Source organism: Xiphias gladius, chromosome 3, assembly GCF_016859285.1.
Source record: "Xiphias gladius isolate SHS-SW01 ecotype Sanya breed wild chromosome 3, ASM1685928v1, whole genome shotgun sequence".
NCBI classification, from domain to species: Eukaryota; Metazoa; Chordata; class Actinopteri; order Istiophoriformes; family Xiphiidae; genus Xiphias; species Xiphias gladius.
In genome coordinates, this window is record NC_053402.1 from 22,457,490 (window position 1) to 22,481,978 (window position 24,489).

The 24,489-nt window shown below is 43.2% G+C and overlaps 4 protein-coding genes across 8 annotated transcripts in view; 3 read left to right on the plus strand and 1 right to left on the minus strand.

The window, feature by feature from the left end:
* apol (apolipoprotein L) lies at window positions 1-5,987 on the plus strand. 3 transcript variants are annotated; one of them, XM_040124334.1, is made up of 4 exons: window positions 1-211; window positions 2,565-3,149; window positions 3,240-3,359; window positions 4,013-5,987. In XM_040124334.1, exons 1-4 carry the CDS (start codon window positions 198-200, stop codon window positions 4,953-4,955), a joined length of 1,662 nt encoding a protein of 553 aa, XP_039980268.1. In that variant the 5' UTR covers window positions 1-197; the 3' UTR covers window positions 4,956-5,987. The 3 variants fall into 3 exon arrangements, with proteins under 3 accessions (XP_039980268.1, XP_039980267.1, XP_039980269.1); XM_040124333.1 differs by lacking the exon at window positions 1-211 and adding an exon at window positions 299-926 and having other exon boundaries at window positions 4,013-5,985; XM_040124335.1 differs by lacking the exon at window positions 1-211 and adding an exon at window positions 1,141-1,390 and having other exon boundaries at window positions 4,013-5,986.
* Window positions 5,988-8,062: 2,075 nt separating this feature from the next.
* Window positions 8,063-10,141, plus strand: sult3st1 (sulfotransferase family 3, cytosolic sulfotransferase 1). The gene is made up of 4 exons (XM_040117686.1): window positions 8,063-8,317; window positions 9,486-9,602; window positions 9,774-9,945; window positions 10,032-10,141. The coding sequence occupies exons 1-4, from the start codon at window positions 8,123-8,125 to the stop codon at window positions 10,139-10,141; spliced, it is 594 nt and encodes a 197-aa protein (XP_039973620.1). The 5' UTR covers window positions 8,063-8,122.
* A 207-nt stretch (window positions 10,142-10,348) lies between these two features.
* Window positions 10,349-20,023, minus strand: eif3d (eukaryotic translation initiation factor 3, subunit D). 3 transcript variants are annotated; one of them, XM_040123821.1, is made up of 16 exons: window positions 19,911-20,023; window positions 18,213-18,338; window positions 18,087-18,132; window positions 16,690-16,826; window positions 15,839-15,924; window positions 15,592-15,664; window positions 15,059-15,174; window positions 14,846-14,978; window positions 14,489-14,636; window positions 14,192-14,322; window positions 13,751-13,836; window positions 13,250-13,379; window positions 12,075-12,217; window positions 11,659-11,851; window positions 11,442-11,535; window positions 10,349-10,465 (listed from the first exon to the last, which is right to left on the minus strand). In XM_040123821.1, exons 2-16 carry the CDS (start codon window positions 18,333-18,335, stop codon window positions 10,452-10,454), a joined length of 1,653 nt encoding a protein of 550 aa, XP_039979755.1. In that variant the 5' UTR covers window positions 18,336-18,338; window positions 19,911-20,023; the 3' UTR covers window positions 10,349-10,451. The 3 variants fall into 3 exon arrangements, with proteins under 3 accessions (XP_039979755.1, XP_039979753.1, XP_039979754.1); XM_040123819.1 differs by having other exon boundaries at window positions 15,059-15,180; XM_040123820.1 differs by having other exon boundaries at window positions 15,059-15,180; window positions 19,900-20,006.
* Window positions 19,971-24,489, plus strand: part of cyth4a (cytohesin 4a) — a 62,866-nt gene continuing 58,347 nt past the window's right edge. The window contains exons 1-2 of the mRNA XM_040123825.1: window positions 19,971-20,072; window positions 20,919-21,019. Coding sequence (XP_039979759.1) covers window positions 21,014-21,019 — 6 coding nt within the window. The 5' untranslated portion in view covers window positions 19,971-20,072; window positions 20,919-21,013. The remainder of the gene's footprint in view (window positions 20,073-20,918; window positions 21,020-24,489) is intronic.

Here is a 24,489-nt window from a genome sequence, read left to right on the forward strand (position 1 = left end):
GACTCACTTTAAAATGACCACAAATATAAACCCTGTCGCTGATCTCTTGAAGGGAGGCTTTTCTTTGGATCCCGCTCAGTGTGGTTTTTGTCCCGAGGCAGACGAAACTCTCCGTCGTGTCTTCTATCAATGCCCCTTTGTTTGGCCCACTCCGGGTGGACGCAACCCAGCGAATCGCGACCGTCCTGTTGTCTGTAATGACAAAGTACAGGTGAGAATCTCGGCGTTAATGAATTCAACAGGTCTCCCCTGTCTTCATTTTTAGCTTCTTTTATTTGTCCGTTTCCTGCGCATTCCCACCGCTCTTGGGAAGCGCGTACATGCCCATCGACCCTAACGATCCCGGACCGGGTCTTGCTCCGGTCCGGGCCAGCCGGTGTCGGCGGTCGGGCGGACAAAGTCGCGCAGCGTGTGACGAGTTGAGACTCCAACCCGAAGTCTTCGGATCCGGGTCGTTCTCGTAAAGATTCTTGTAAACGTGTTTTTAAACGTGACGCCGTGACCCCAGGTTGTGCAGCGGCCGAGGAGGAACGACGGCGCCTGAAGGCGGCATCGGGAAATAGGCGCTGCCGGGCAGATCCTGGACCCTGGACCCTGGACTCTTTAATGTCGCCACCAAACTTAGTTTCAGCCTCCTGTGCCAAAAAAGCAAAACAAAAAACCGCTGAGCCTGGGATGGGTGAAGTGCAGGAATGGGTGTGGTTCAATTTTGCGTATGTGGAGGGAAAACGAAAGCAAAAACACCAGTGTGTCCACGGTGGAGGTGGCCGTTGCGTTGTTACCAGCACGTCAAGTCCAGTTTTTGTTTTGTCTCTCAGTTTTAGTTTTTGTTTCTTAATGTTTTTCTGCTTTTTTTAACATCGGTGCGAGCAGGACGTCCCAGTGAGCAACCGAGCGCCGAGGGGAGGAAAAATGTCCGCACAGAGGTAAAGTTGGAACCGGAGCAACTTTTGTACAGGAAAGAGAAAAACCCCAGAAAGAGGAGTGCAGTAGGCAGGAATGTGACCCCAGCACACAAGGAAGAATATTCCCAGCATCACAGCTCTTTTTATTCAACTCTGAGTGCAGAGTCAGTTTTATTTTTCCCTTTTGTTTTTTTGTTTTTTAGTATTAAATAAATGTAGAAGTTCAGTTATGGAAAGTAACTAAGTACATTTACTCAAGTACACCCACCGGCTGGTCGGACTGCGCAGATGCAGCCGAAAAACCGTAAAAAACAGTGTAGACCTTCTGAATAGGACACAAACAGGCCGTTTTCGCACCTGACATTGTGACTTGCAGTTTTTCAGTCGGAGGCGTTACTGACAACACTTACGATGGCTCACGTACTTTTTTGGCTTGTGACCACTAACGCAGTTTTATCTGGACATTTTTATTGAGGCCTGAAGAGGTGAGGTTATCCATTATTTTACAAGTAAAAAAAAGCAAAAATTAGAAGTAAAAAATATATTTAGTTTTGCCTAGTATACGTTTTTGTTTTTTTTTGTATTTTTGCTCATCTTGTTACTTCTCATACAACGCTTCAGGTTCATCTTGTGGGTTTTTAATCATAAACATTGTATAAATAAAGCTTGTGTGACAATTGATTTATCTTATCTTTTAGACTCATACACAAAAATGTCTATCGTCTGTTACCAGGTAGCAAAAATGATCATGTCTGGTCTAGAATCAGTTAAAAGCGAACGCAGAGCCTGGACCAGGTGCATAAAATGGACCCAGGCCAACACTGGGACACTTTCTTATCAGACTCTTCTGTAGAGTATGGGTGTGGAGAATGTGTGGGCGTGAATCATTGTCATAATGAACTGTCTCTAAAAGAAGTCAGTATTAAAACAAGACTACTACGCAACTTGTGCTACAGCCGCCGCAGCGTCTGTGCGGTAATCTACGTGGTAATTACAGGACGCTCCGGCCTTTTGCTCGGTCTCTTTTCTCTCCTCTTTTCTCTCCTCGGCCTCCTCGGTCAGCGCCCTCCTCGGGTCTCTTCGCCTCTGCCGTGATGTCCGTGCTGGGAATACCGAGCTAGCCTCTTCTCACGGCTAGCTGAAGACCCGCAGCTGGTGGTTTTTGGACGTAGCGCCCGCACAGCGTCACGCACTTCTCGCTGGCAGATCGTAACCGCTCAACCCAAGGTACATCGTGCAAAAACCGGCGTTTGGGGCACGATGTACCTTGGGAGTCAGTGTACCATCAAAATGATGTTGAAAACTGTTGTTTTAAGGTAGAATAGTTGGATAGTGTTGCTTTGAGACTGATAAAGTTTAGCCCTGGGGTAAAAAAAACCAAACAAAAGACAATCGGGACATCCCTACTTTTTACGGAGCTCTGTGACTTTCCATCAAGACATGTTAACAATCACTTCAAACGAAGGCTGTAATGACGAAAATTCAAACAAAAAACAACTACAAAAAGGTGCAAAATAACCACAAAGAGACACAGAACTCGGATGGATATACCGTACATTGGGTCTTCCAGTGAGATTTACTGCACAATAAAAGCTCAGTGGATTGGGGATTGAATTGGTTCAGAAACCTCACAGAGCGGTTGATGTTTTTTTCTTGCAGAAAGGAACTGCAGGAGGCTTTGTGCCGCTACATCAGAGATACCCTCACCTACATCGACACAGTGAGAGGCTTCTGTGAGAATAACTCAAAATGGGGGCTCAGGAGGGAGACGGAGAGGTTGAACATGATGGACATCAAAGCGAGGGCTGACAAAACCCACCTGACGATCAGCCACGTCACCCAGTCCGAGAACAGTGGTAAGGCCTTGTGGGAATATCTGAGAAACATAGTGACCAAAGACAGGACGTGTGCAGAGCTGGGGAAGGAGCTGGACGCTGTGTTGAAGGACACTCTGGAAGGCCTGGAGAAGCTCGACTGCTTCCTGGATGCGGTGGAGAAGCTGGCAGTCACCTCACCTCAAGTGTTCACGGAGAACCGCTTTTTACGTCTGCCCGAGGGGATCAGCCTGGAGCACGTTCGGGTTGTCATCACTGCTGCACGTCTGGTCTGCCCCCTCCTCCTCGAGTTTAAAAGAGATGCAAAGGCCTTCTTCCTTCCCAGACTTCAGAATCTGGAAGTGCTGCTGTATCAGTTGGAAAAATACATAAACACCACCCAGCAAATTTGCAGAAAGTTAGAGAAAAGGTAAACCTTGACATTTCACGAACAACATAATATGCGCATTTTGCAAGAGAAACATCTACTACAGTCACTAAGTGTAACTGTCTTTTACAGCTCCGTCTGTGACTTTTGCCTGAAGATGCCGATGGAAACTCTGGTTGACCTTGATGTGGATTTGTCTGAAGATGACATAGAGAGGATGCTTTATCACATTAATCAGCTTGATGGAATCAGGTAAGTCCTACCTCATGTACCAATGGTTTTTTTTGTTTTCTTTTTGGCCCCAAACATCATGTCGACACAGTTGTGCAAGGTGTTATCAGAGAGAGAGAGAGGTTGGTAGAATATTGGTCCATTTGTGGTGGAGATAATGGGTCTAGCTCTTTGTTTTATTGTTTCTGTTCACCTGCCCGGGGACTACAAATGGAAATGAGCTCTTAGTTCATTTCAGTCAGTTTCTCAGGAAACGAAGTGTGGATCTTAATGTAAAAAAGCCGACATATTGATGGTGTTGAGATCTATGAGTTTGTACAATCTGGTGCGGATCCAGAGAATAATCCAGATCTGGTGGAGGAACATGCTGAATCCGCATTACACACAGAGTTGTACTTACTATGTTTTATGACAAATAAATCACTATTTTTCTATTATAAGAGCTGGACGGACATGTGTAGGATTGTTTGGCATTGCTGGAGGTATGGGCTCTGCTAAGTGCCATTCTAGTTTGTCATTTGATTTGCCATTTCTGCTTAAATCTGTTCTATACTGACTTTACTGCTTTTTGTAGCCTCCTAATCTGTGTTCTAAAACCCCCAAAAAGATCCCAAATCCACTGTTTTTTCTTTCCATTCAGGTAACACGCTAATTTCCTCTTTAATCTTTATCAGGATGGACCAGTGCTTCCGGATAGCGTTCTTGTTTCCAAAGGAAACGTGTTCTGGCTTCATCAGTGAGTTCAACCAGCGACAGCCCAGGATGCAGCAGTTCCTAAAAGACCTGGAGGAGATTGCTGAACAACTCGACAAAATGAGTAAAGGGGCAAAGATCTCCAGTGTGGCAGGCAGCTCAGTAGGGGCGGTTGGTGGTGTGCTTTCCATTGTGGGTTTGGCGTTAATTCCTGTAACAGCAGGGGTGTCTCTAGCTCTGACAATGACAGGGGTAGGGCTGGGAATCACCAGCGGAGTCAACAGCGCCGTCACCACAGCCACAGAGATCGGAGTAAACGTTACACAACAAAAGAAAGCCAGTGAAGTCTTCCAGAACTTCATGGAGGATGTGCAGAGTCTCCAGAATTATCTGGAGGAGGTGACCAGTCAAACAGTCACCAAAATGGAAGCAAGTAAGATTGATGTGGCTGTGGGAGTGGGCAAGATTCTTGGTAAAGTTGGTGGTCTTGGAAAAAGCATTGATTCATTGGCTGATTTCACATCTGGTGTTAAGTTATTGCAAAGTGAAGAGCTGATTGGAAGTGTTGGTAAGGTGGTGGCCGAGGAAGGTAAAGCTTTACGTAATGTGCCCAGGGTGGCCTCAGATATCCCAGATATTGGTCAGGCAGCAGTCAAAGGGCCTCTCGCCTTCTCTAAGACTGCCAGGGCAGGTTTCATCACAGTCAATGCTCTTTTCCTTGGCCTGGATATCTTCTTCATCTGTAAAGACAGCATCAGTCTGGCCAAAGGCAGCGAGACTGATATGTCAAAGATCATCAGAGCTAGAGCTGCACTTTGGAGCTCAGAGATAGATTCATGGGAGAAGATCCGCGACTCTTTGTGTGAAAGCCTGTTAACATTAGAGGCAAAACGGGGTGTCCTGGAGACACCGTTTTATCCGTGAAGTAGATCCAGATCCAGACACAGAGAAACGGATGTAAAAACGTAATCCGATCGTGTGGGTGGAAAATGAAAAGGAAAACACGTCCGTGTTTAGTAAACACACAGACAGCACTGCATCCACGGCAAGTCTCACAATGTGCCTTCTTGATAACTCTGATTAAAGTCAATGAATCACGAATGAAAATCCAATCATGCTGATAAACTGTAAATCACTGATCAAACATAATTTAAGTCTCTCTTCAAGGAATTCTTAACGTTTGTTTTCTCAGGACGGATTTTTTGAGGCAGTTAACACTTACATGTGCACTATGCTTTTTCCTTGGCTGAATTTATACCGTTTGTAATACGAAGCTTGTCTCATACATAATGGATTATATTCGTCATTCAGTGATTCATTTTATTACGAGTTAAGAGAAGATTAGTCAGCATTTGTTTTACCATGTGATAAAATTAACTGTCCTATAAAAAATACATGATTCAGTGTGTTGTATAAGAACTTGTTTGTTTTGTTTCATTCAATGTGGACTTTTGCTTCAGACATTATAATCAGTTTTCCGACGTTGAGGTGTCCATGGAGGCACCTGCTTTACCCTTCTTTTTTGGTAATGCCTTCATTTCACAATAAAACCTATTTTTTGCCCGGAGTCAAGGGGAGTGCTGCATGTTATCAAAAAGAGAACAATTTCCTGGTTAGGATATATCAGTGCTCTGGATCTCGGGTTTGACGAAGCGCTTAGTCTACTGGTAATGATCGACATCGCAGTTGGAATGCGTTAAATTGTGTCTGAGGTCACATAGCTGATACTTGTTGCACCCAAGTAGCTTTCATTTAACCACTCCTTTGTACAAGTGAAGTCTCCTATTACCTGGAGAGGCAGGGGGTAAACCACCATTTCAGACTCTTAACACATTTCATTTTGCGTCATTTGGTGGACTCAGACATAAATGAAAGAATTCAAAGTATCAGGTAGACGGTGAATCCTAATCTCATTTAAAAGTCTTTACAACGAAGTCTAGGCCACCCAAAGACCCTTCCGTATTTTAACCACAGGGGTGCTCTGGAGTCGCGTGGCACGTCACTGACCTGACCTTCCAGCTGTCAATGTTTGGTGTCAGGGCCGCAGCAGCGGGCAAAAAGAACCTGACCCGACCTGACCTAACCTGATCTAACCTTTTTTGGTTTTGGTCATTGTGCAACACGTTGTTAAAGACTAAACCCGTGGCTTCCATCCTCTTTGGCTTCTGACGTCTTACGAACACCAGCGTGTAGTCGGGGTCACGTTTCACATGTCGATGAGTTGTCGACAGCTCCACCGAATCGTGATTATTCCCTCTAAACGTCTCAGATGGTTTCATATCAATAAATGATCAAATAATCCAATATCTCATCAAAAATCAAAGATTAGAGGAAAAAGTAAAAAAAACCCCAAAAACAGATGTGTGTCTCAGAACTTTGTTTTTTCTTCTTTTCTCTCCCATCAATCATGTGAAGACCCCTCAGATTTATCTGGTGTCCCTGTTCATAAAAGTGTATATAAGTAGTTCAAACCAGCTCCACCTGCAGCAGCTACAACAGTAACATGCTGCTGAAACACTGATGCTTCAGTATTAATCATCTAATGATGTCTTATATAATAAGATGTAAGTCAGAGAGACCAAACCAGTTCTTTTACTCTAATACTTTAACTACATTTTGCTGGTAACACGTGTGTACTTTTAGTTAAGTGGGGATTTTTCATGCAGGACCTTTGCCTTTAATGGAGTACTTTTAATTAAGGATCCGAATACTTCTTCCACCACTGCTGGTTTAGGAATCCCACACACGTGGCTTGTTAAGACGGGATGTTCAACACTGATCATTTGGTGTCGCGTTCGACTGGTGCAGCAAAGCGGAAAGGAGAGTGAGGCCGTCCAGAGTGCCGGGAAAAATAGAAGAAAAGAAAAAGGACAGACCAAGAGAAAGAGAGAAAAAAAACACACGTTTAAATAGATACGGTACCTCAATACGGTAACACTTCTGACCCCAGACTAAGCGAAAGTGAAACTAAGTTACAGGATGTGTTGCAACCATTGTGGTCAGTTTATGATTCGGTGAAAGAAAAATAGCAGAATAACAGACTAAGCTGCCTTCTGCAAAGTGCGATTAAATGTGCCGCTTTTCTTTGCAGAAGGAGAGACTTGACATTGGTTGCATTTCTGACCTTCTGCAGTTTCTTTAATAGATAACATGAAAATGAAAGATTATTTAATAGGTATCTTCCTAAATATGACTGCAGTTTTTTTTTTTTTTTGGATTCCTGTGTGCAGTTTCTTCTTCTTCTTCTTCTTCTTCTTCTTCTTCTGCTTTCAGGTTTCAGGATGAAACTTATCAACAGAAGGAGATAAAAACATGCAGGGAGCTAAATATACACAAGAGAGAACTGGGAGAAACATTTTGGATGTGACAAAACTGAGGTAAAGAGAAATCAAATCTAAAAAAAATCCTAGCAACCACGCAGAAATACGCTTGTAACTAACTTGATAGCACCCTAGATGTTGAATTTAGACATTGACATTGAGTTCGATTAAATGGTCGAATAGCACTGTCCTCACCTAACGTCACCTAACCGAATTCATCCTAAACTCAGGCTAAACTAACCTAGCCTGAGGTAGGCTAATTAACCTAACCTAACCTGAGCTAACCTAACCTGACCTAACCTGAGCTAACCTAACCTAACCTGAGCTAACCTAACCTAACCTGAGCTAACCTGACCTGAGCTAACCTAACCTAACCTAACCTAACCTGACCTCACCTAACCTAACTTGACGTGACCTGACCTGACATAACCTGACCTGACCTAACCTAACTTGACCTGACCTGAGCTAACATAACCTGAGCTAACCTGAGCTAACCTAACCTGACCTAACCTGAGCTAACCTAACCTGACCTAACCTGAGCTAACCTAACCTAACCTGACCTGACCTAACCTAACCTGAGCTAACCTAACCTGACCTAACCTGAGCTAACCTAACCTAACCTGACCTGACCTGAGCTAACCTAACTTGACGTGACCTGACCTGACATAACCTGACCTGACCTAACCTAACTTGACCTGACCTGACCTGAGCTAACATAACCTGAGCTAACCTAACCTAACCTGACCTGACCTAATTTATATCTAGTGTGTGATGCGGAATCCAAAGGGCAACGTCACCTCCTATTTCCACCTCAGCAGCGCCGTTGCCGACCTGGAGACTCTCGAGAGCTTTCAGCGGGCAACGGTAAGAGACCCCCCCCCACTCCAGAGTCTGATGTTGATGGTGATGATGATGATGACAACCAGAGTTCAGTGTCATCTGATCAGTAACAAGGGACCGAGAGATTAGAGAGAAATTTTCATGTTATGTTTGACACAGTGGTGGAAAATAACAAGTACATTCATTCAAGTACTGCACTAATATGTAACTACATTGCAATTTGGAGGTACCTGTACACCAGTATATCCATTTTAAGTTACTTTTTGCTTCTCCTCGACTACAGTTCAGAGGGGAATATTGTACTTTTTACTCCGTAACATGTGCTTGACAGATAAAGCTACTAGTCACTTTACAAGGCTTCATAAGATTTTACATAAAAAACACAAAGTAAGATTTTAAAATACAATGAATGTTTCCCAGACTTTTTACCAGTTCCATGTAAGGTGAGTATCCTAAGTAAACGTTATATCGGTATAGTCAGTGGGGGAAGAAGTATTCAGATCCTTTACTTAAGTGAAAGTACTATTACATCCATGTAGAAATACCCAGCTACAAGTAGAAGTCCTGCATGAAAAAACCCTACTTAAGCAAAAGTACATCAGTGTTATTAGCAGTTTGCCTAGTATCAGAGTGAAAGCTCCAGTTCTGACTGATATTAATGTACATCACATTATTAGATGGTTTATAGTGACGCATCCGTGCTTCAGCAGGTGGAGCTGGTTTTAACCATTTTACACACAAGCTAGTTTAGTCCAGTGGTTCTTAACCTGGGGGTTGGGCCCCTCCAGAGGGACACCAGATATCTCTGAGGGGGTCGTCAGATGATTCATGGGAGAGGAAATTCACAAATTTACATTGTTTTTGTACTCTTCTCTAATTTTGTGAAATATTGAATACGTTTATTTAAACGAAACCATGAGAGAAGTTTAGAGAGGAAATGTTTCTCAGGTGAAACTGTTGTGACAACTCACAGACGTCTGAAACGTGACCAGGAGCCACAACTGGACAGTTTTGTAAAAAAAATAAATAAATAAAATAAATAAGAGGTCACACACCAAAAGGTTGGGAACCACTGGTTTAATCTTAAAAATAATCTTACCATATTCTATTATAATCTCATAATTTACCCGGCAAGTGGCTAAACCCCAAATGTCAACCACATGGCGGCGCCAGAGGAAAACTCAGGGGGGGCTCTTCAAAGTCAGTAGGATTCACCTTAAACTCCAGCTTTCATTCTTCTTCTGCCACGCTGGTTGTATTCGCGTACTCTGGACTGTTGGGATAAATACGGTAGGTGTTCAACATACGTTGTACGGTTGGAGGATCGTCCAGGTTTGACCACATCAGGCAGCGGCATTCAAAGACAGACCAGTACAACATCCTCATCCTGAGCTATGAGGACTTGATTTTGGTAAGATGTGGGTTCCCCCCCCCCCCCCTTGGGCTGCTCAGGTGTTAAAGCTGTTGGACAGTTAAAAGGTGTGTGTGTGTGTGTGTGGGGGGCACATTTAAAGTCCTCTTGATCCTATGAATTAAAGAGATAATTTCATGAATTCTTTGACTTGTTCTTTTCCTCTTTTAGGACCTGACGGGAGCAGTAACCAGGATGTGCAGGTTCTTGGGGAAAAACCTCGGTGATGGCGCCATCGAGCAAGTTGCAGAAAAGTCTACGTTCAAGACCGTGAAGACAGACTCAAACGCCAACTGGGAGATTCTGCCACAGGAGAGGCTCAGCGGCGACTTCATGCTCAAAGGTAACGTGGCTGCAGCTCCCGTGCGTAAACGTGTGAACAGACATCGGGTCTAGCTTTTGGTTTTTAACCCCCTCCCCCAACGGCAGGTCAGATCGATGACTGGAAGAATATTTTTACTGACGCTCAGAGTGAGAGAGTTGATCGACCGCTTCAGGAGAAACTCGCCGATCTGTCTGTGAAGTTCATCTGGGAATAAGCAGAGAAGCCACAGCAGCCTTAAGATGTTTATGTTCTGATTGCTAGAAACGCCAAGATCCCCAGATTCATTCACACATACAACATTTACAGTAGCTGCTAATGAGTTTGCTGTTGATGTGCGTCATGGCTATTTCCCCATTGAAGTGATTTCTGAGCCTTTTCTGGACAGATGTATGGGAAAAAAATGACAAAACAAGAAAGAGAAGCAGTTGGCCAATCTGTTGTCTTTATTGACGTGAAAAGGAATTCAATTGTGTTTCTATTCGTATGGTTCAGGCAGCGTTGGTCACCGGAGCCGATGCCACACTTCAATTCTCTTCATCTGGAACGAGAGGCGGAGAGAAAAGAAACAGTCGTCAGTAAACGAAACGGGACCAAATGGCGACTGAGTAAACCTGCTTCTAGGAACAGACCCCTCCCGGAAGTTATACTCAGACAGAACAATAATTTCAAGGATGCAGGCACGTTGGGTGCTGAGGCCAGAAAAAAAAAATCTCAGGTTTTTTCTACAAAATGCAACAAGACTAGAAATTAAAACATGGGACAGTTGAACATCAATAATCATTGTTAATCTCGTTTAAAAAAACACAGCTGTGGACCGTCAGTGCAAAGCGCTTCAGCACAAATCATCAGCTCATCTTCTGCATTTTGTGTTTGTTGACAGGACCTCAGCCGGACATCTTAGGATAGCAGTTAGCTACCGAGCACACGGGGGCAGGCTGAACGGCGTAGACTCTGCACGCAGTCGACTCCCGTGACCAGAGATGAGAGCTCGGGCTCCCGTCAGTCTGCAGCAGGCTTGCGATCGGGTCGCCTACTGATGACTGGAGAAACTATCGCTGATTGGTTTTTGTTTTTCTTTAATCCCTCCACCGCCGATATTAAGGAACGGTGACTTTGATCCCTGTTTATCAGCACTGGAGTCCCTGCCGTGTGATTTAAAGAGACCCGTTTACGATCCCTTTTCCATCTGACAAAACCCCGCGGCTTCATTCTCCAGACGCCTCCTCACCAAAGCTTTGCTCTGCACGCCAGCTGACTTAAAACGAACTTTTACGTAAACAGCACATTTCATTAGTTACTGACTTTATCTAAGTGCATACACAGCAAAACTGGTTTTCTGTGTTTGTAATTAGATAGAGACTGAGAGGAGCCTTGTTCACTGACGCCCGGGGTCAAGTTACTTTTAGCCTGAAAATAAACTGTTTCTGTGCCTGTTTACAAAACTAAACAAAAAACAACTCGATTTTCACGATGCAGACATTTTTCAAAAAGTTGCAGTAACTACTGAATCTCACCTTCTTCCTCGTCCTCCTCTTCATCCTCCTCTTCCTCCTCCTCTTCATCAGAGCTGAAGGTCCCGTCGGGCAGGCTGTACACCCGGATCACTTGCTGTTGACAAAAAAAAAAACAAAAACCCTAGATTACTACCACATCAGCTCCTACAGTTTAGCGCTGCCTCCGCTTCTTGTGTGATCCTGAAGCACCGAGCGTGAACAGAAACCGACGGCTCACCTTGTTGGGGTCCTTGAGGATGAGGTACTTGCCCTCGTCCAGCTTGCGGCAGATGTCGATGACACAGCGGAGGATTCCCCAGGCGTTCTCCATGCTCAGGTTGATCTGGCTGGCGAACTCGTTGGGTTTGAACTGCTGGGTGCCCAGGATGACGTGGCGGGCCGAGTCCTTCACGTGGTACCGAGACACGTACCTGCAGAACACACGGGGGAATAGAGGGAACGCGGTCGGTCCAGGCGACGCCTGTTAGACAAGCTACTGCTTTGTGGTCATCGGCACCACACAGGGAACTGAATCCTTCCTTACAACAGTCTGACATTAGTTTGTATATCAGTTTATTTTGACAACCGAGGAGTTAAACCTTGGATGTTCAGGGTTAGGATTGGTCAAACAAAATCATTGTGCGTGCTCCTCACCCCAGTTTGAGGTACTCTGATCCAGCCAACATGGCGCAGCAGGTCCAGCGGGCCAGTTTGTAGCTGTTGTTCTTCAGCTCAGTGGCCAGGACGGCTCCTCTCTGAGAGTCCAGCTTCTGACGCCAGTCCACCCCGTTGCAATACTGATGATGAAAACGGAGGAACACAAGCTCTTTAACGTAACAGTAACCGTCCAACTGCAGCCGGAGGTAAAGCGTCTGTGTTGGACTTCCCCGCTTATTACAAACACTCAGTCAACGTCCGAACGCTTTTTTCCAAGTTCCACACTGAATTTTCATTTCACATATATGGTAAATTTTTATGGTGTAGTAAATTATGCATATTTAAATGTCTCGGTTTGGCAGGTTACTGTCCTCTTGCCTTTTACGGTGTCTGTGTTTAGAGATTTGCTGCTACAATGTTTGTGTGTTAAGGGTCAAAAATTCAAGTTTGAGTGTTAGAAGAATGTACATAAATTATCCCATGCTTCGCTATTTCTCTGTTGTTATCAGCACCCTTGAAAGCTATGCGCAAGGAGGTACTGCAGCTGCGAAGCAGTTACCCCCCCAAATAAAGATAAGATAGATTGCCCTTTTCCTTGTTTTTGTCTCTTGTCCTGTCCCTGAGACAGGCAGGAGGCACTCTGCTTCTTAGATGAGATTGTGCAGCTATGCCGACATATGAACCACCCTATTGAAATAAAAGAGCGAGGTAGACGGCTGAGAAACTCAGGGCGGGTTGGAGATTGTAACTGAGCACTCTCTGTCCGTTCCCCTTGCAAGTATTTAACCTCACCACTCTGTGTCCTGCCTCATTACTGTGTTCATATCTGTTTTAGGTTGTTTGAACCTGACATTGAGTCTTTTGCTGAACTCATGAATCCCTCTCGTGGAAACAAACAACAACAAACAAGAATATGGTCCTATGGTTATTTAAAGCTTTGAAACTAGACACTTTTCACTTAATATGAAATTTTAAGTTAATTCAAGAAAACTACTTCACGCACGATTGAAAGATATAGAAATGACATTTGAACAAATTCCACATTTGAGATTGTGTTTTCCAGGCCTCGTAATAGTACGAAAAGCAGCTGAGGACGACATATAAAACTATGAATATGAACCTCGCCCACTATTACAATCACTAAACCCGCTCCCCCTCTTTTCTCCTCTTACCCTGGAGTCCCACTCGTTGAGGGTCTTGATGTTGACGAAGGACACCTCTCCGTTGGCGCCGGTCATCACTCCATCGTGCTCACAGCGGACGATCAGATCGATGTCGTCCCCAAGCTTCCAGTGACGGTACCTGAAACACAAAGGAAACACATCAGCCGGACGGGAAACAACGACACTTGATGCGTGCCGGCGTGCGTTCAGCAGAGTTTTCTTCACGCTACGACAGCCTCGCGCAGCGGTTCAGTGAGTCAGTTTCTAAATGAATTATTAACTCATCAAATTAAGTTATTTAGAAACATTGTTAGCTTATTCACGTATACTTCCCAGCATGCACTGCATTGATAATGTTAAAATTCCCCAGAAATCATTCCTTTTCCTCATTTGAAAAAGAAAAATGTGATGCCTATGGTAGCACTTGGACCCCAAGGCGAGACTGGTTGAGAACCTCGAATGTAAAAGCATCAACCGTCAGTAAACTAAAGAGCATGGTTCAGCGCCTACCTGTAGGCTACAGATGCCACCTCGCTCTTGTCCATGTCCTCCTCCACAAATGGGTTGGGGTTGGGAAACTTGTGCCGCTCTCCACCCTGAGTAAAAGAAACCAACATACGTCAAGATCCACGCAATATCCTCGGGAAAAAATTCAAGTTGGGAAGTTTTAGGGATCCAGTTATGTCTGAGACCCCTCAAAAGGAAAATAACTAATGTCTAACTTGTGACTAAGTAAAATCACATTCTTCTGAAGGCACCTGTTAAAGTCCCTGCAGGTCTTGATTCACATTGGTGACTCAAGTTTGCAATATTATATCAATTAATGAGCTAAAAGCAGCACGTTAACTGCACCAAACTTCACCAAGACTCTCATTTCTGCTTTCAGAGTAACTTTAAAAAGGAGAGAGATGCTATAAATCAGATTTATAGTTTGAATAGTGGGTTTCTTACCATCCGTAAACACTGCTGGCTGAAGTTGTGGTTGATGTACGTCGCCTCCATCGCCAGGTTACGAGGAGAGTTGAAGGAGTTGCCCTCATCCTGCGGTGGCTCATTGGCGGTCTCGCTCACGGTAAGCAAATCTGAGGGGAAAATGTACGTCATGCTTAATTTACCATGTGAGCTGTTGAAGTAGGGCTGCAGGTAATTTCAGCCCCCCTCATACAGGCTTTAATATGAGAATTTATGCTACGACCACCAGGGATTTCAGGATGTAATCGGGTGTCAGCAGCTCTCACGAAGCCTCACCGAAGTCAGAGTTGTCCCTCTTGTCGAAGAACAGCTTGTTGCCCACTCTCTGCACGATGATGTCCCAGGAGTTGACCGAGCGTGTGCAGCACATCAGGGTGGCCAAGATGGCGTCGGTGGCAAACACATTACCCTGAGTCTTAGCCAGCTGGAGAAAGAAAGATAAAAAGATTACTGAATGCTGAAAGGAAAAGCGGCCAAACATTAGACGCCTGAATGGAAAGTTCAGAGCCTCTTTCAGACATGCACAAAGCCGTCACTTTAATGGCAGCAATGGAACGTATTCCGTGTCTGAAAAGGGCTCGTGTTGTGTTCCTGTGTTTACTGTAACAGCTCGTTCAATAAAAAACTTGAAACCTTGCGGATGACGGGATCGTCGGTGGTAGTAACAGTGTGGAAGATCCTCTTGATGCTCTTCAGCTGCTTTTCATTGCGGGTGGTGATGCGGTCAAAAGCTTTATCATAGTGCTCCAAGGCGCCGCAGCACTCGCTGGAGGAAAACGGGGAAAAACAGCAGCTCAGCATCTTCTAACAAGTTTAAAAACAAGTTTAAACGGGGTTTTCACTTACATGTCGACAGGGTCGGCCACCTCCATGTACCTCATCTTCATCAGTCTGGGGAAGTCCATCTCCTCCTTCACCTCCCAGTCGCTCCTCACCTCCACTGATGAATCTCTGGGCTTCAGCTGGGCCTTGACGAAAATGGATGTGGAGGGAGGGAGGAGTCGTATTGGTGGGAGGAACATAAAGATCCACGTTAGAGAAGCAACTATACACCATGATACAAGCGTTGAAAGAGCATTTACTCAACGACTAAATACATGTTTTTGACAACTTTTTATTAACATTTTGTAATCCTGGGATAAGAAACGACTCATCTAACACACAATATTATCCCTGAAGATTGGCGTTTGTCTTATGTGGCCAGTATAGGGGTGTAACTTATTATATCCATTACTGATTCATCTGCCAATCAGATATCACAAAGAAAAGCAGTAAATCTTCACATTGGAGAAGCTGCAACCAGAAAATCTTCATTTTCTGTCCAACGACTCATCGTTGCAGCTCTAATCCAGTAACAAAATCATGTGACTGATAATTACCTGGGATTTCTGGTCCCACTTCTGACGGACACCAAACTGCTTCTGGAACTTCTTCTGCAGCCGCATACGATCCCTGAAAAAACACAAAAACGCTTGAGGATAAACTGAAGTCTTCGCAATCTGACCAGCTGTGGCCACAAAATGTAATCTTCTTTTCTTGCGCTGAGCCCAAAAAAGGAGAAACACTTGGCAGAAAACGAGCTAAAGCGGGACATTTCCCTCAGGCAGAGCTTTGACGGAATCCCACCTCTCCTTCTGCTTGGCGCTCTTCGGGAGCGTCTGCATGTTGAACTGGGTCAGGTTCCTCCGGTCCTTATCCCTGCGCAGATTCCTCTGTTGAAACAATCATCATCCTGTTATGGGACTAGTCAAAATATAATACGCGACACTTCTGTTGCAAATCGAACGACATATTTCAGGGTTTCTGCAATTTAAATTTAAGACTTTTTAAGACCGCAGAGAATTCAATTTAATACGTGTTTCATGTTCATACCTGCCAGAGAATGACAGAAAACCAGCGGGGACAATAAGGCCTCAAATTACTTATTAATTACATGAATTCATTGAGATTTATTTCACGTTTTTGTCCGTATTTCTGATGATCTTCACAGCTACTGGAGCCAGCAGCGGTGACACCCGGGGTTTCTGTGATGTTCACCGAATTCAATTTCTTATATAAGCCCCTTTTAATGCTGCAGCACTGAAAATACAATTTAATACCCGTTTCACAGTCAAACCAGTCAAAGAATGACGGAAAGCCAGTAGGGACGATAAGGTTGTATGTGACTATGTTTATTACTAATTATAATATTATAAAATATGTTTTATTGACATTAATGTCATATTTTCAGTACTTGCCAGCAGTATATGACAACAACTCCTATTAACTGTGAGGAAGTGGATTAACCAAGCAACCACATACAAAAAAACATTACGTGTAAATTCCTACGGCAGGCGCGAAAAAATATTGGAGGAATTCTGTAAATTAAATTTACGACTTTTCGTTTACCGAAGGAACTAAATTCAGTGCTTTTTAAGACATGCAGAAACCCCGTGACGTTCAGTGTTGTGTGTTTCTGGGGCTTTAATCCGTTGTACCTGAGCAAACCTCATGCGGTTCCTCTGGTAGGCCGTCTTCTGGGTCTTGGCGGTGTCCACCAGCTGGAAGCTCGTCTCGTCCTCCTCGTGAAAGTAGGCGTACTGACTGCCGCCCCCGAACTGAGAGGAATACTTATCTGAAGACAAAATACAAACAGGACTGCATAAGAAATCAACATGAATCAATGCAGGGATCAGTGTTTCTTTTATTCAACCAACTAATGATGTTTAAAAGACTGCAACTCTTCCATAAACGTCAGTGAAAAGCATATATGCTTCGATTTGGTGTTAAAATACATTGAATCACATGTAAATAAAACAGTTTTGCATCAGCTGTTATTTTATGGTCTATTGCTTCAGCCTGACAGACATTTTGTTTTAGTAAAATTTGATGTGTTGATATAGAAAATTCCAGCATTGAGAATTTATTTGTGAAGACTTGACAATCAGCTGCATTAAAGTATTGCATTCCCAAGCCTCCCACTGACCCTTCGCCAAGTCCCACCCCTCGTGAGCAGACCGGCCAATCGTAGCGTAGCAGCGGCCCGCTCCGACCAGGGTCTGACGACCATACCCCTGTGCTCCTTAGACTCTCATGCGATCTTTTTTCGGATTTTCGTCATTTTCAGGCTGGTTTCGTGGATTTCGAGCTAGTCGTGGTTAATGTTGTGTAACGCGTAACAGTGATACTGATCAATGAAAGTACAGCACATCAGTCGTTAGCACGTAACTAGCACTTCTATGCTATGCTAGCTACTGAAAGTTTACTGAATGTATACACATGTTGCCTCTGCTTTTTAGTGATTTTAACAGTGAACCTACCCTGGTTGACACGAACAGTGTTGCTCCTTAATTTCACAGCCTTCTGTCTCAGTTGCCAGGTGATGTGGTGGTTCACTTTTACATTGTGATCCTGATGCTTTAGCTTCTATCTTTATCTTTTAAATGTGTTTTTGCTGCTGAGTCAGTTTGACATCCTGGACATATCCCTCAAACATCCTTCTTTCTTTGCTTACTTCTCATCCTGTCCAAAATATGGGTCTAGCTCTAATACTAAATTTACTGTAGGTGGAGGCAAATCTGGGAAATTTTATTTATGTCTTATTGCTGCTCTGCACGTGTCGACAAATGGTTTTGATCAGTAGTGCCTAGATGAATTTCGCTCGCACCGTTTCGAGAACGCTTGTTTTGTTGCTTCAGTCTGTAATTTTTTAACCATCACTTCATTGGTTTCAGAACATCTCTCCAAAGGACTGCAGCTGAAAATTTGCCAGCTGACTAACACGGGCACATTTACAGAAATGTTGACCAATGTGCGCCGTCCTCACTAATAAATTAATGAAATTATATCTAATAAAATTTACACCAGGCACATTTTGAACAGCCGTCTCACTCACTTGTGTATCTCTTGTCTTGATAAGTTGCTCCGGTCCAGTCAGCAACCTGACAAGAGACAACCCACAACGTAAGGAAAACTGTGGAAAACAAACTCAGTATAACTTGGTTCTTGTGAGAGAACAAACCTTTCCCAGACGGTCCCCTTTGCTGAAAGGCTGGTAGGGCATGTCCTTAAACTTCTCTGGGACCGCACATGGACCCCATCCGGACGGATTGTCCTGGATCACAGGGGCGTTGAACTTCGCCATGGCCTGAGGTCAGAGTGAAAAAGACAACACTTCTGTGACCGAACAGAAGAACCGAAAGCATTTCCAGACATCAAGATAACCTTAAACTGTCCGGGATGGACCTATCTCGCACATGCACAGGGTCTCAGGCAATGAACAGCACTGATCTCTCCAGCAATGCCCTAAAACAAAAAGGCACTGATCAGCTTGCGCAGTGGGCTAGTCATCACTGACCCGTGAACATCAATCAACAAGCTTTTAAATCTCCACAGGAGAGTTCAGCTTTTGGAAATCGGATTTGGGGCTGCAATCTTTTTCACTTAGCTGTTAATTACCTTTTACTGATTATTGTAGCCTGGAATATATCGGCAAATTAGAGCTTCAACAATTAGTCGAGCTACAGAAAATTAATCGCCAACTATTTCGATAATCGAATCACCCTTTTCAAGCCCAAAAGCCAAACATTGGCTGGTCCCAGCATCTCAGGTGGGAGGATTAGATGCTATTTTTTTTGTTGTACATGATAGTAGACTGAATATCTTGAGTTTTGAACTGTTGGTTGGACAAATAAGAAAAAGCCGTTTAAGGAAAGGTCTACATGTGTAATTGTACATTAATATAAAACAGAGAAAGGCAGAAAAGCCTGGCATCTGACAGACCGGAAAGCGAAAAATGTTGGGTTTTTTAATTCATTTTTTAAAAATCCAAATAAACAATTAACACTTGAACCTTCTCATCAGAATTGTTGTTGACTGACAAACCAGTGAATCAACCAATCATCTAAGCACTGGCTCGCATCGCTTTCTACCACTACCGGTATCACTCGGTGCAGTGAGTCTCCTCCTGTGTCGGGAGGGGGGACAAGCAGCTCAACTGCATTTTCGTATCCCGTCTGACAAACGTCGGACTGTTCTCATTTCTCAAGGTTCGTGCGTCTCTGTCCGTCCTCAGCCACGGTGACCAACAGCAGAAATTGTTGGCAAAATGAAAAGACTTAGTAAAAACTGAAACTTCGTGGATTGGGGACAGATTCCCAGTTGTTTTAATTCTTGTTTATGACCTTAAAAAAAAAAAGAAGAAAAAAAAGAAACCCTCCCGTTAGAGGAGACGCCACTCCTTCACGATCACACTGAATTTATTCAGGTGACGCCTTTCAAACAGTAGACACTGAGTATGTGAGTCTTTCATGGAGCTCGGAAGAGAAATTATTGTATTTGTGCATCTTGGTCGGCGTCATGGCTAACGTCAGCATCAAAAGACCCTCGACTGGGGCACAAAAACGACGAACTGCGCTCATTAGATCATGTCAAGGAGGGAGAACTGAGACGTTTTCTGGATCAGCCTCTGGGTTACGGATTTTTTTTTTTTTTCCAATTTTTCACTTGTCTTTTTCTGTTTTTTCCAGGTGTCGCTCGGTTTAGCTAACGGTGGCTACAGCTAACGCTAGTCATCCTGCCAGGTGGCCGCCCTAGCATGGCTAAGCTAACTGAGCGGCGTGCTGCTAACAACGTCCCGGGACTCTGAGGTTTGGCTCCGCACACACGACCGAAAACGGCAGCTTTTTATACGTCCGTGCGTGTCCTACCGTAGTCTCACCGTGAATGCTAGGACACCGTGCCGAGCTGTTTAATCCCGCCGGTCCCCACAGAGTACGAAGCCTCGACTCAGCGCCGGAGTCAAAGGAAGTGGACGGTTGCCGTAAAGCAAGAGGAATGTGGGTCCTGCCGTATTACAAGTGTAGCTGCCGCAATGTTAAAGGTACAGTTCATCAATGGTTGTATTAAAAGAGATAGTATGTTGTTATAATAATAATAATAATAATAATAATAATAATATAGTATTATAATATAATAATAATAATAATATAGTATTATAATATAATAATGATATAGTATTATAATATATATATATGATTATTATTCATAATGATGATAATAATAAAAATAATAATGTGCTATTTTGACAACTATAAATAGACTCTCCCGTTAATATACTTTGTGTTCTTTGTTCATGGTTTTGGATTTACATGATCAACAATCACTTATGAATTGAAAATAATTCACCACATGTTGAGCTTCGGTCTAATAAACGGTACTTTTACTATTTTTTTTTAATATATATTTTTTGGATTTCAAGTAATCGAGCTTCAGACTAAAACCGAGTAATTGGCCATTAGAAATTGTTTAAGTTATGTGGTGCAAGATCTCATGTGGTTGGTCGTTGGTGGTGAATAGTTGAATACTAACGTAACTCACAGCACAGACAGTAAACTAGCTGATTGACAATTCTGTCAGAATCTTGAAAACAAGTGAAAAAAGTAAACTTTTATTCTTTCAAATAAAGATTAAAACTTAACCAGAGATGAGTATTTAAATAAAGTTAACAAACAAAAAGGAAAAATGTTGCTGAAGTTTTAGAAAAAAGAACTAAGACAAAGAACAAAAAAGTTAGATTGTTAGTACAGCATGGTGCATCACCCAAAGAACCTCACATTTGTAAGCCGTATGTTGAACCTGGATCTAAATAATGTTTTTAGAAAAGCAAACCAAAAAAGGCTGATGTTGTCACGAGCATATACATGAACATGCTTTTTATTTTTCACAGTTTGAAGTGGAGGCATCAGCTCGGGAGCAGAAGCAGTGGGGACTACTCACGGTGACCACCAGATGGCAGGACCACACACATATTGTCCAAGGTGAATGGAGGTAAGAGCCCAGAGAGACAGGCCGAGGACTGATCAACAAACCTTTACAACTTTTCCCCTCGTTTTTCACTCGTCTGCAAGCGGAGATTGCCGGCGAGTGTGTGTGTTAGGGTGTGACCCCCCTAATTTAACCTGATAAACATGGCATGCAAAATGCTCTGCTGGACTGTGCAGCCTTTCGATGAATAAGTGCTTCCTGAGTCTACCTTAAATGCATTTGGTGTCTGCATCCTCTCTTTTCTTTTCCTTCTACTTATTTTACACAGAACATATCAAGTCACAAAAAAAAAAAAACCCACACAATTCAAGCTCCGTTCATTATCAGTGCGTTATAATTTGCCTTTTGAATACTGTGTTAAACAGATCATTAAACAATGTACATACATTACTCATACACAGACTCACAGTGCTGTCAAAAGAGCTTTAGAAGTGTAAATCAGACACACATCCACTCCGTGTGTGTGTGTGTGTGTGTTTGCGTGTGTGTGTGTGTGTGTGATCCTGTACTTTTCCAGACAGATCAGCAACTCGTTTGAGCTCGATCGGGACAAACACACCGATCCTCTCTGCTGCCCCTCATCAGGCCATGAGTGTGTTTTCTAAACTAATCCCTGGATCCAATTAAGGTGTTATTCATGCACTGCAAGGGTCGGGGAATCTGATTAATACACATAAATGTGGCTGCCTGTATGACGGATGTTGATTACACGTAGAGGAAACCGGCGACCGTGTTTTAATGCTGTGGCCTTGAATCCCAAGGGGAATACACCACCTTAGCACATCTGGTCTTTTTCGGCGTCTGCGTTGACACCTCGTGAGCGATAACGAACCTTTAATCCTAACTTTGTATAACAGCCGTGAGCTCTGCGACGTATTCTGCCATTTCACGTGTTTTCTGTGTTGCATCATCACATGGCAGCCGGGCTGTGAGTCATATCAAACATGCCCGCTGTCGTCCCTCAGCGCTGACAACAGATGGTAAACACAGCGTCTGCATTAGTCATATTCATTAGGCATCTTAATGGGGATAAGACTGTGACTTCTGTCGACTGGACCGAATGTGGGTTACATCCTCGCACTGAGTAAAATAGTAGCAAGATTAATCCGGTACAACTCTGTTATACTTTTACTTACTATTACTCGTGTATTTTCATCTTGTGAGACGCCATGTTGGTAACGTGGCTCTATGGATGGCAGTGACGCTTGGTCAGTGGTTCCACCGCTTTGGCCCAGACTGAAATATCGCAACAACTGTCGGATCGATTGCCATGAAATTTTGAGCAGGCGTTCATGGTCCCCAGAGGATGAGTCCCACGGACTTGGGCGATCCTCTGACTTCTCCTCAAGCGCCGCCATGAGGTCTACATTTGTGGTTTTGAGTGAAATGTCTCATTGGACTTATTGCTATTAAATTTCCTGCGGACATTCATGTCCCTGTCAGGATGAATTGTAATGGCTTTGGTGATCCTCCTACTTTTCATGCAGCGCCACCATCAGGTCAAAGATTTCTCCGAAATTTTTTTTGTCCAATACTTCACTTTGTGACCAAATATCGGTTTTGCAAAACTAATGACACCCCCATCAGCTTCAGCTGTACTTTGTGTTTAGTGCAGGACTGACAGCACCTGGGAAGGTTTAATTGATAACTAGGCTAACAAATGTAAACAGATAAAAATAAAAAAAAAAACAGATGAGGCATAGCACTTTCAGTAACAAAACTAGAGTCTCGAACTAACCGAACACTTTGGACGAGGATGAGAATTCCCGAAGCTCGTTAAGGATGGTTTAGACCTGTCAGCTACAGCAATTTTTGAGTCTGTCCCCTTAAAACACAATACTTTCTTCACATTAGGACCCGTAGAGTCACGATTCAGTCAGATTTGAACCCACAAACACAATACACATATTTTTAGATTGACTGTGACTTACACTTCCTGAGGGCAACACTATCCAATGTCCATTGTGTATAAATGACCACAAATCTGCTTAGAAATCATAGAAAGTAAAGGCATTCCATACAACTCCAGAACTTGCCTGAGAATCATCACATTTTTAAGTTTTCTTCAGTATCAAAGTAATTAAATGATACTTGACCGTACATCCAGGAGTACATTGCAAACAGGAGACACTAACAGCTAATTCGGCATACTTTTAATGGTGCCAATCTGCCATAATAAAAACAAATATAGGCAAGAATTAGTCCATGGCAACATTATAGCTACGTTCTGTTTACATCACCCAAAGCCCCCAAATTAGGGGAAATACACTTCTAACACTTTCCAACACAAGATTTTCCCCAAAATAGCAGTAGAACAATACAAGGAGCTGAAAACCCTCGTCCTAAAATAACCTGTTGATCTTTGATGATGTGCCAGGTCTGAGCCTTCCATGGCGACCAGTATATGTACTGTTCTGTTCATGTTTTACACTTTCAAAGTGCTGTTAAAAACCCATCAATGATTTATTCATTTAATATGAATCGTTATTTATGTACTGTATGTGTTCCGCTCTACTTTTCATAGGGCTTTTGTGTTTCTTTAACACATGCATCTGAGAGTTAATCAGAAATCAGTAGAAAATTGCTGACACCTGCGTTCAATCAGGGAGCTCCAGCCCCAACTCTGTTACCTTCATTAATACCCGGAGACGGGGGGGGGTTGCAGCTGTATACTAGAGATCTGAGTTACTCAAGACGTGGAAGACGTGTCATTGTACAGAGCCTAAAACCATTTTGTCTACTTTCTTTATGCTTACAGATGTTTGATACGGTGAAAACTTTGTTGCAGCAGTTCTGTAGCATGATTAGTCCTTGATGGTCAAAGTATTTCAACTACGCCAGATACTTGTCAAATGATGCATTTGATAAACCCGAAAGAAATAATTAAACATGTTTGGAAAGACACATTTGATCGCTTTCTTTCAGAGAGACTGATAAAACTCTCATGTCATCGTGGTAGACATGAAGCTACAGGCAGCTCCGCCGACACGTCAGACCTCTCTCGTTTAATCAACACAAAAAACGCGACATAATGATGACACGTTGCGGTTTTGTGTGGATTTAAGGAACAAGATATAAATATATTAGTGAGCTTTGGAGGTGCTGGAGTGCTGGCAGGCTAGCTGTTTCCCCCTGTTTCCAGTCTTTATGCTAAGCTAAGCTAACTGGCTGCTGGCTTTAGCTTAATATTTACCATTACCGATGGCAAGAAAGCGAATGAGTGTATTTCCCAAAACGTACAAACTTTTCCTCTATGACATTTGTATTTGTAGATTGCTTACCTACAGTACTGAAGACAAGACAAAAGTCCAACGTTTCACGGAAATATATCTTTTATTTCTTCATACTTCTGTCATACCTTAATACATTCAATGACAGGTTTGCCATTATTGAAACTGCAGCAGCACTAAATGAAACAAAAAACAAACAAAAATAAAAAAAACAAACAACAACAATCCAGTGTGTGTAATATA

Bases quoted from the DNA above. Each gene is read 5' to 3' on its own strand.
- apol (XM_040124334.1), top strand. The intron at 3,150-3,239 runs GTAAACCTTGAC...TGTCTTTTACAG, and splicing joins TGCAGAAAGTTAGAGAAAAG to CTCCGTCTGTGACTTTTGCC. The intron at 3,360-4,012 runs GTAAGTCCTACC...AATCTTTATCAG, and splicing joins AATCAGCTTGATGGAATCAG to GATGGACCAGTGCTTCCGGA.
- sult3st1 (XM_040117686.1), top strand. From the start codon at position 8,123: ATGCGGAATCCAAAGGGCAACGTCACCTCCTATTTCCACCTCAGCAGC. The intron at 8,318-9,485 runs TAGAGAGAAATT...TAAATACGGTAG, and splicing joins GTAACAAGGGACCGAGAGAT to GTGTTCAACATACGTTGTAC. The intron at 9,603-9,773 runs GTAAGATGTGGG...TTCCTCTTTTAG, and splicing joins GCTATGAGGACTTGATTTTG to GACCTGACGGGAGCAGTAAC.
- eif3d (XM_040123819.1), bottom strand. From the start codon at position 18,335: ATGGCGAAGTTCAACGCCCCTGTGATCCAGGACAATCCGTCCGGATGG. The intron at 13,837-14,191 runs GTAAGAAACCCA...TCTTTTACTCAG, and splicing joins GCCAGCAGTGTTTACGGATG to GGTGGAGAGCGGCACAAGTT. The intron at 11,536-11,658 runs GTGAGCCGTCGG...TTTTGTCAACAG, and splicing joins TCCTCAAGGACCCCAACAAG to CAAGTGATCCGGGTGTACAG.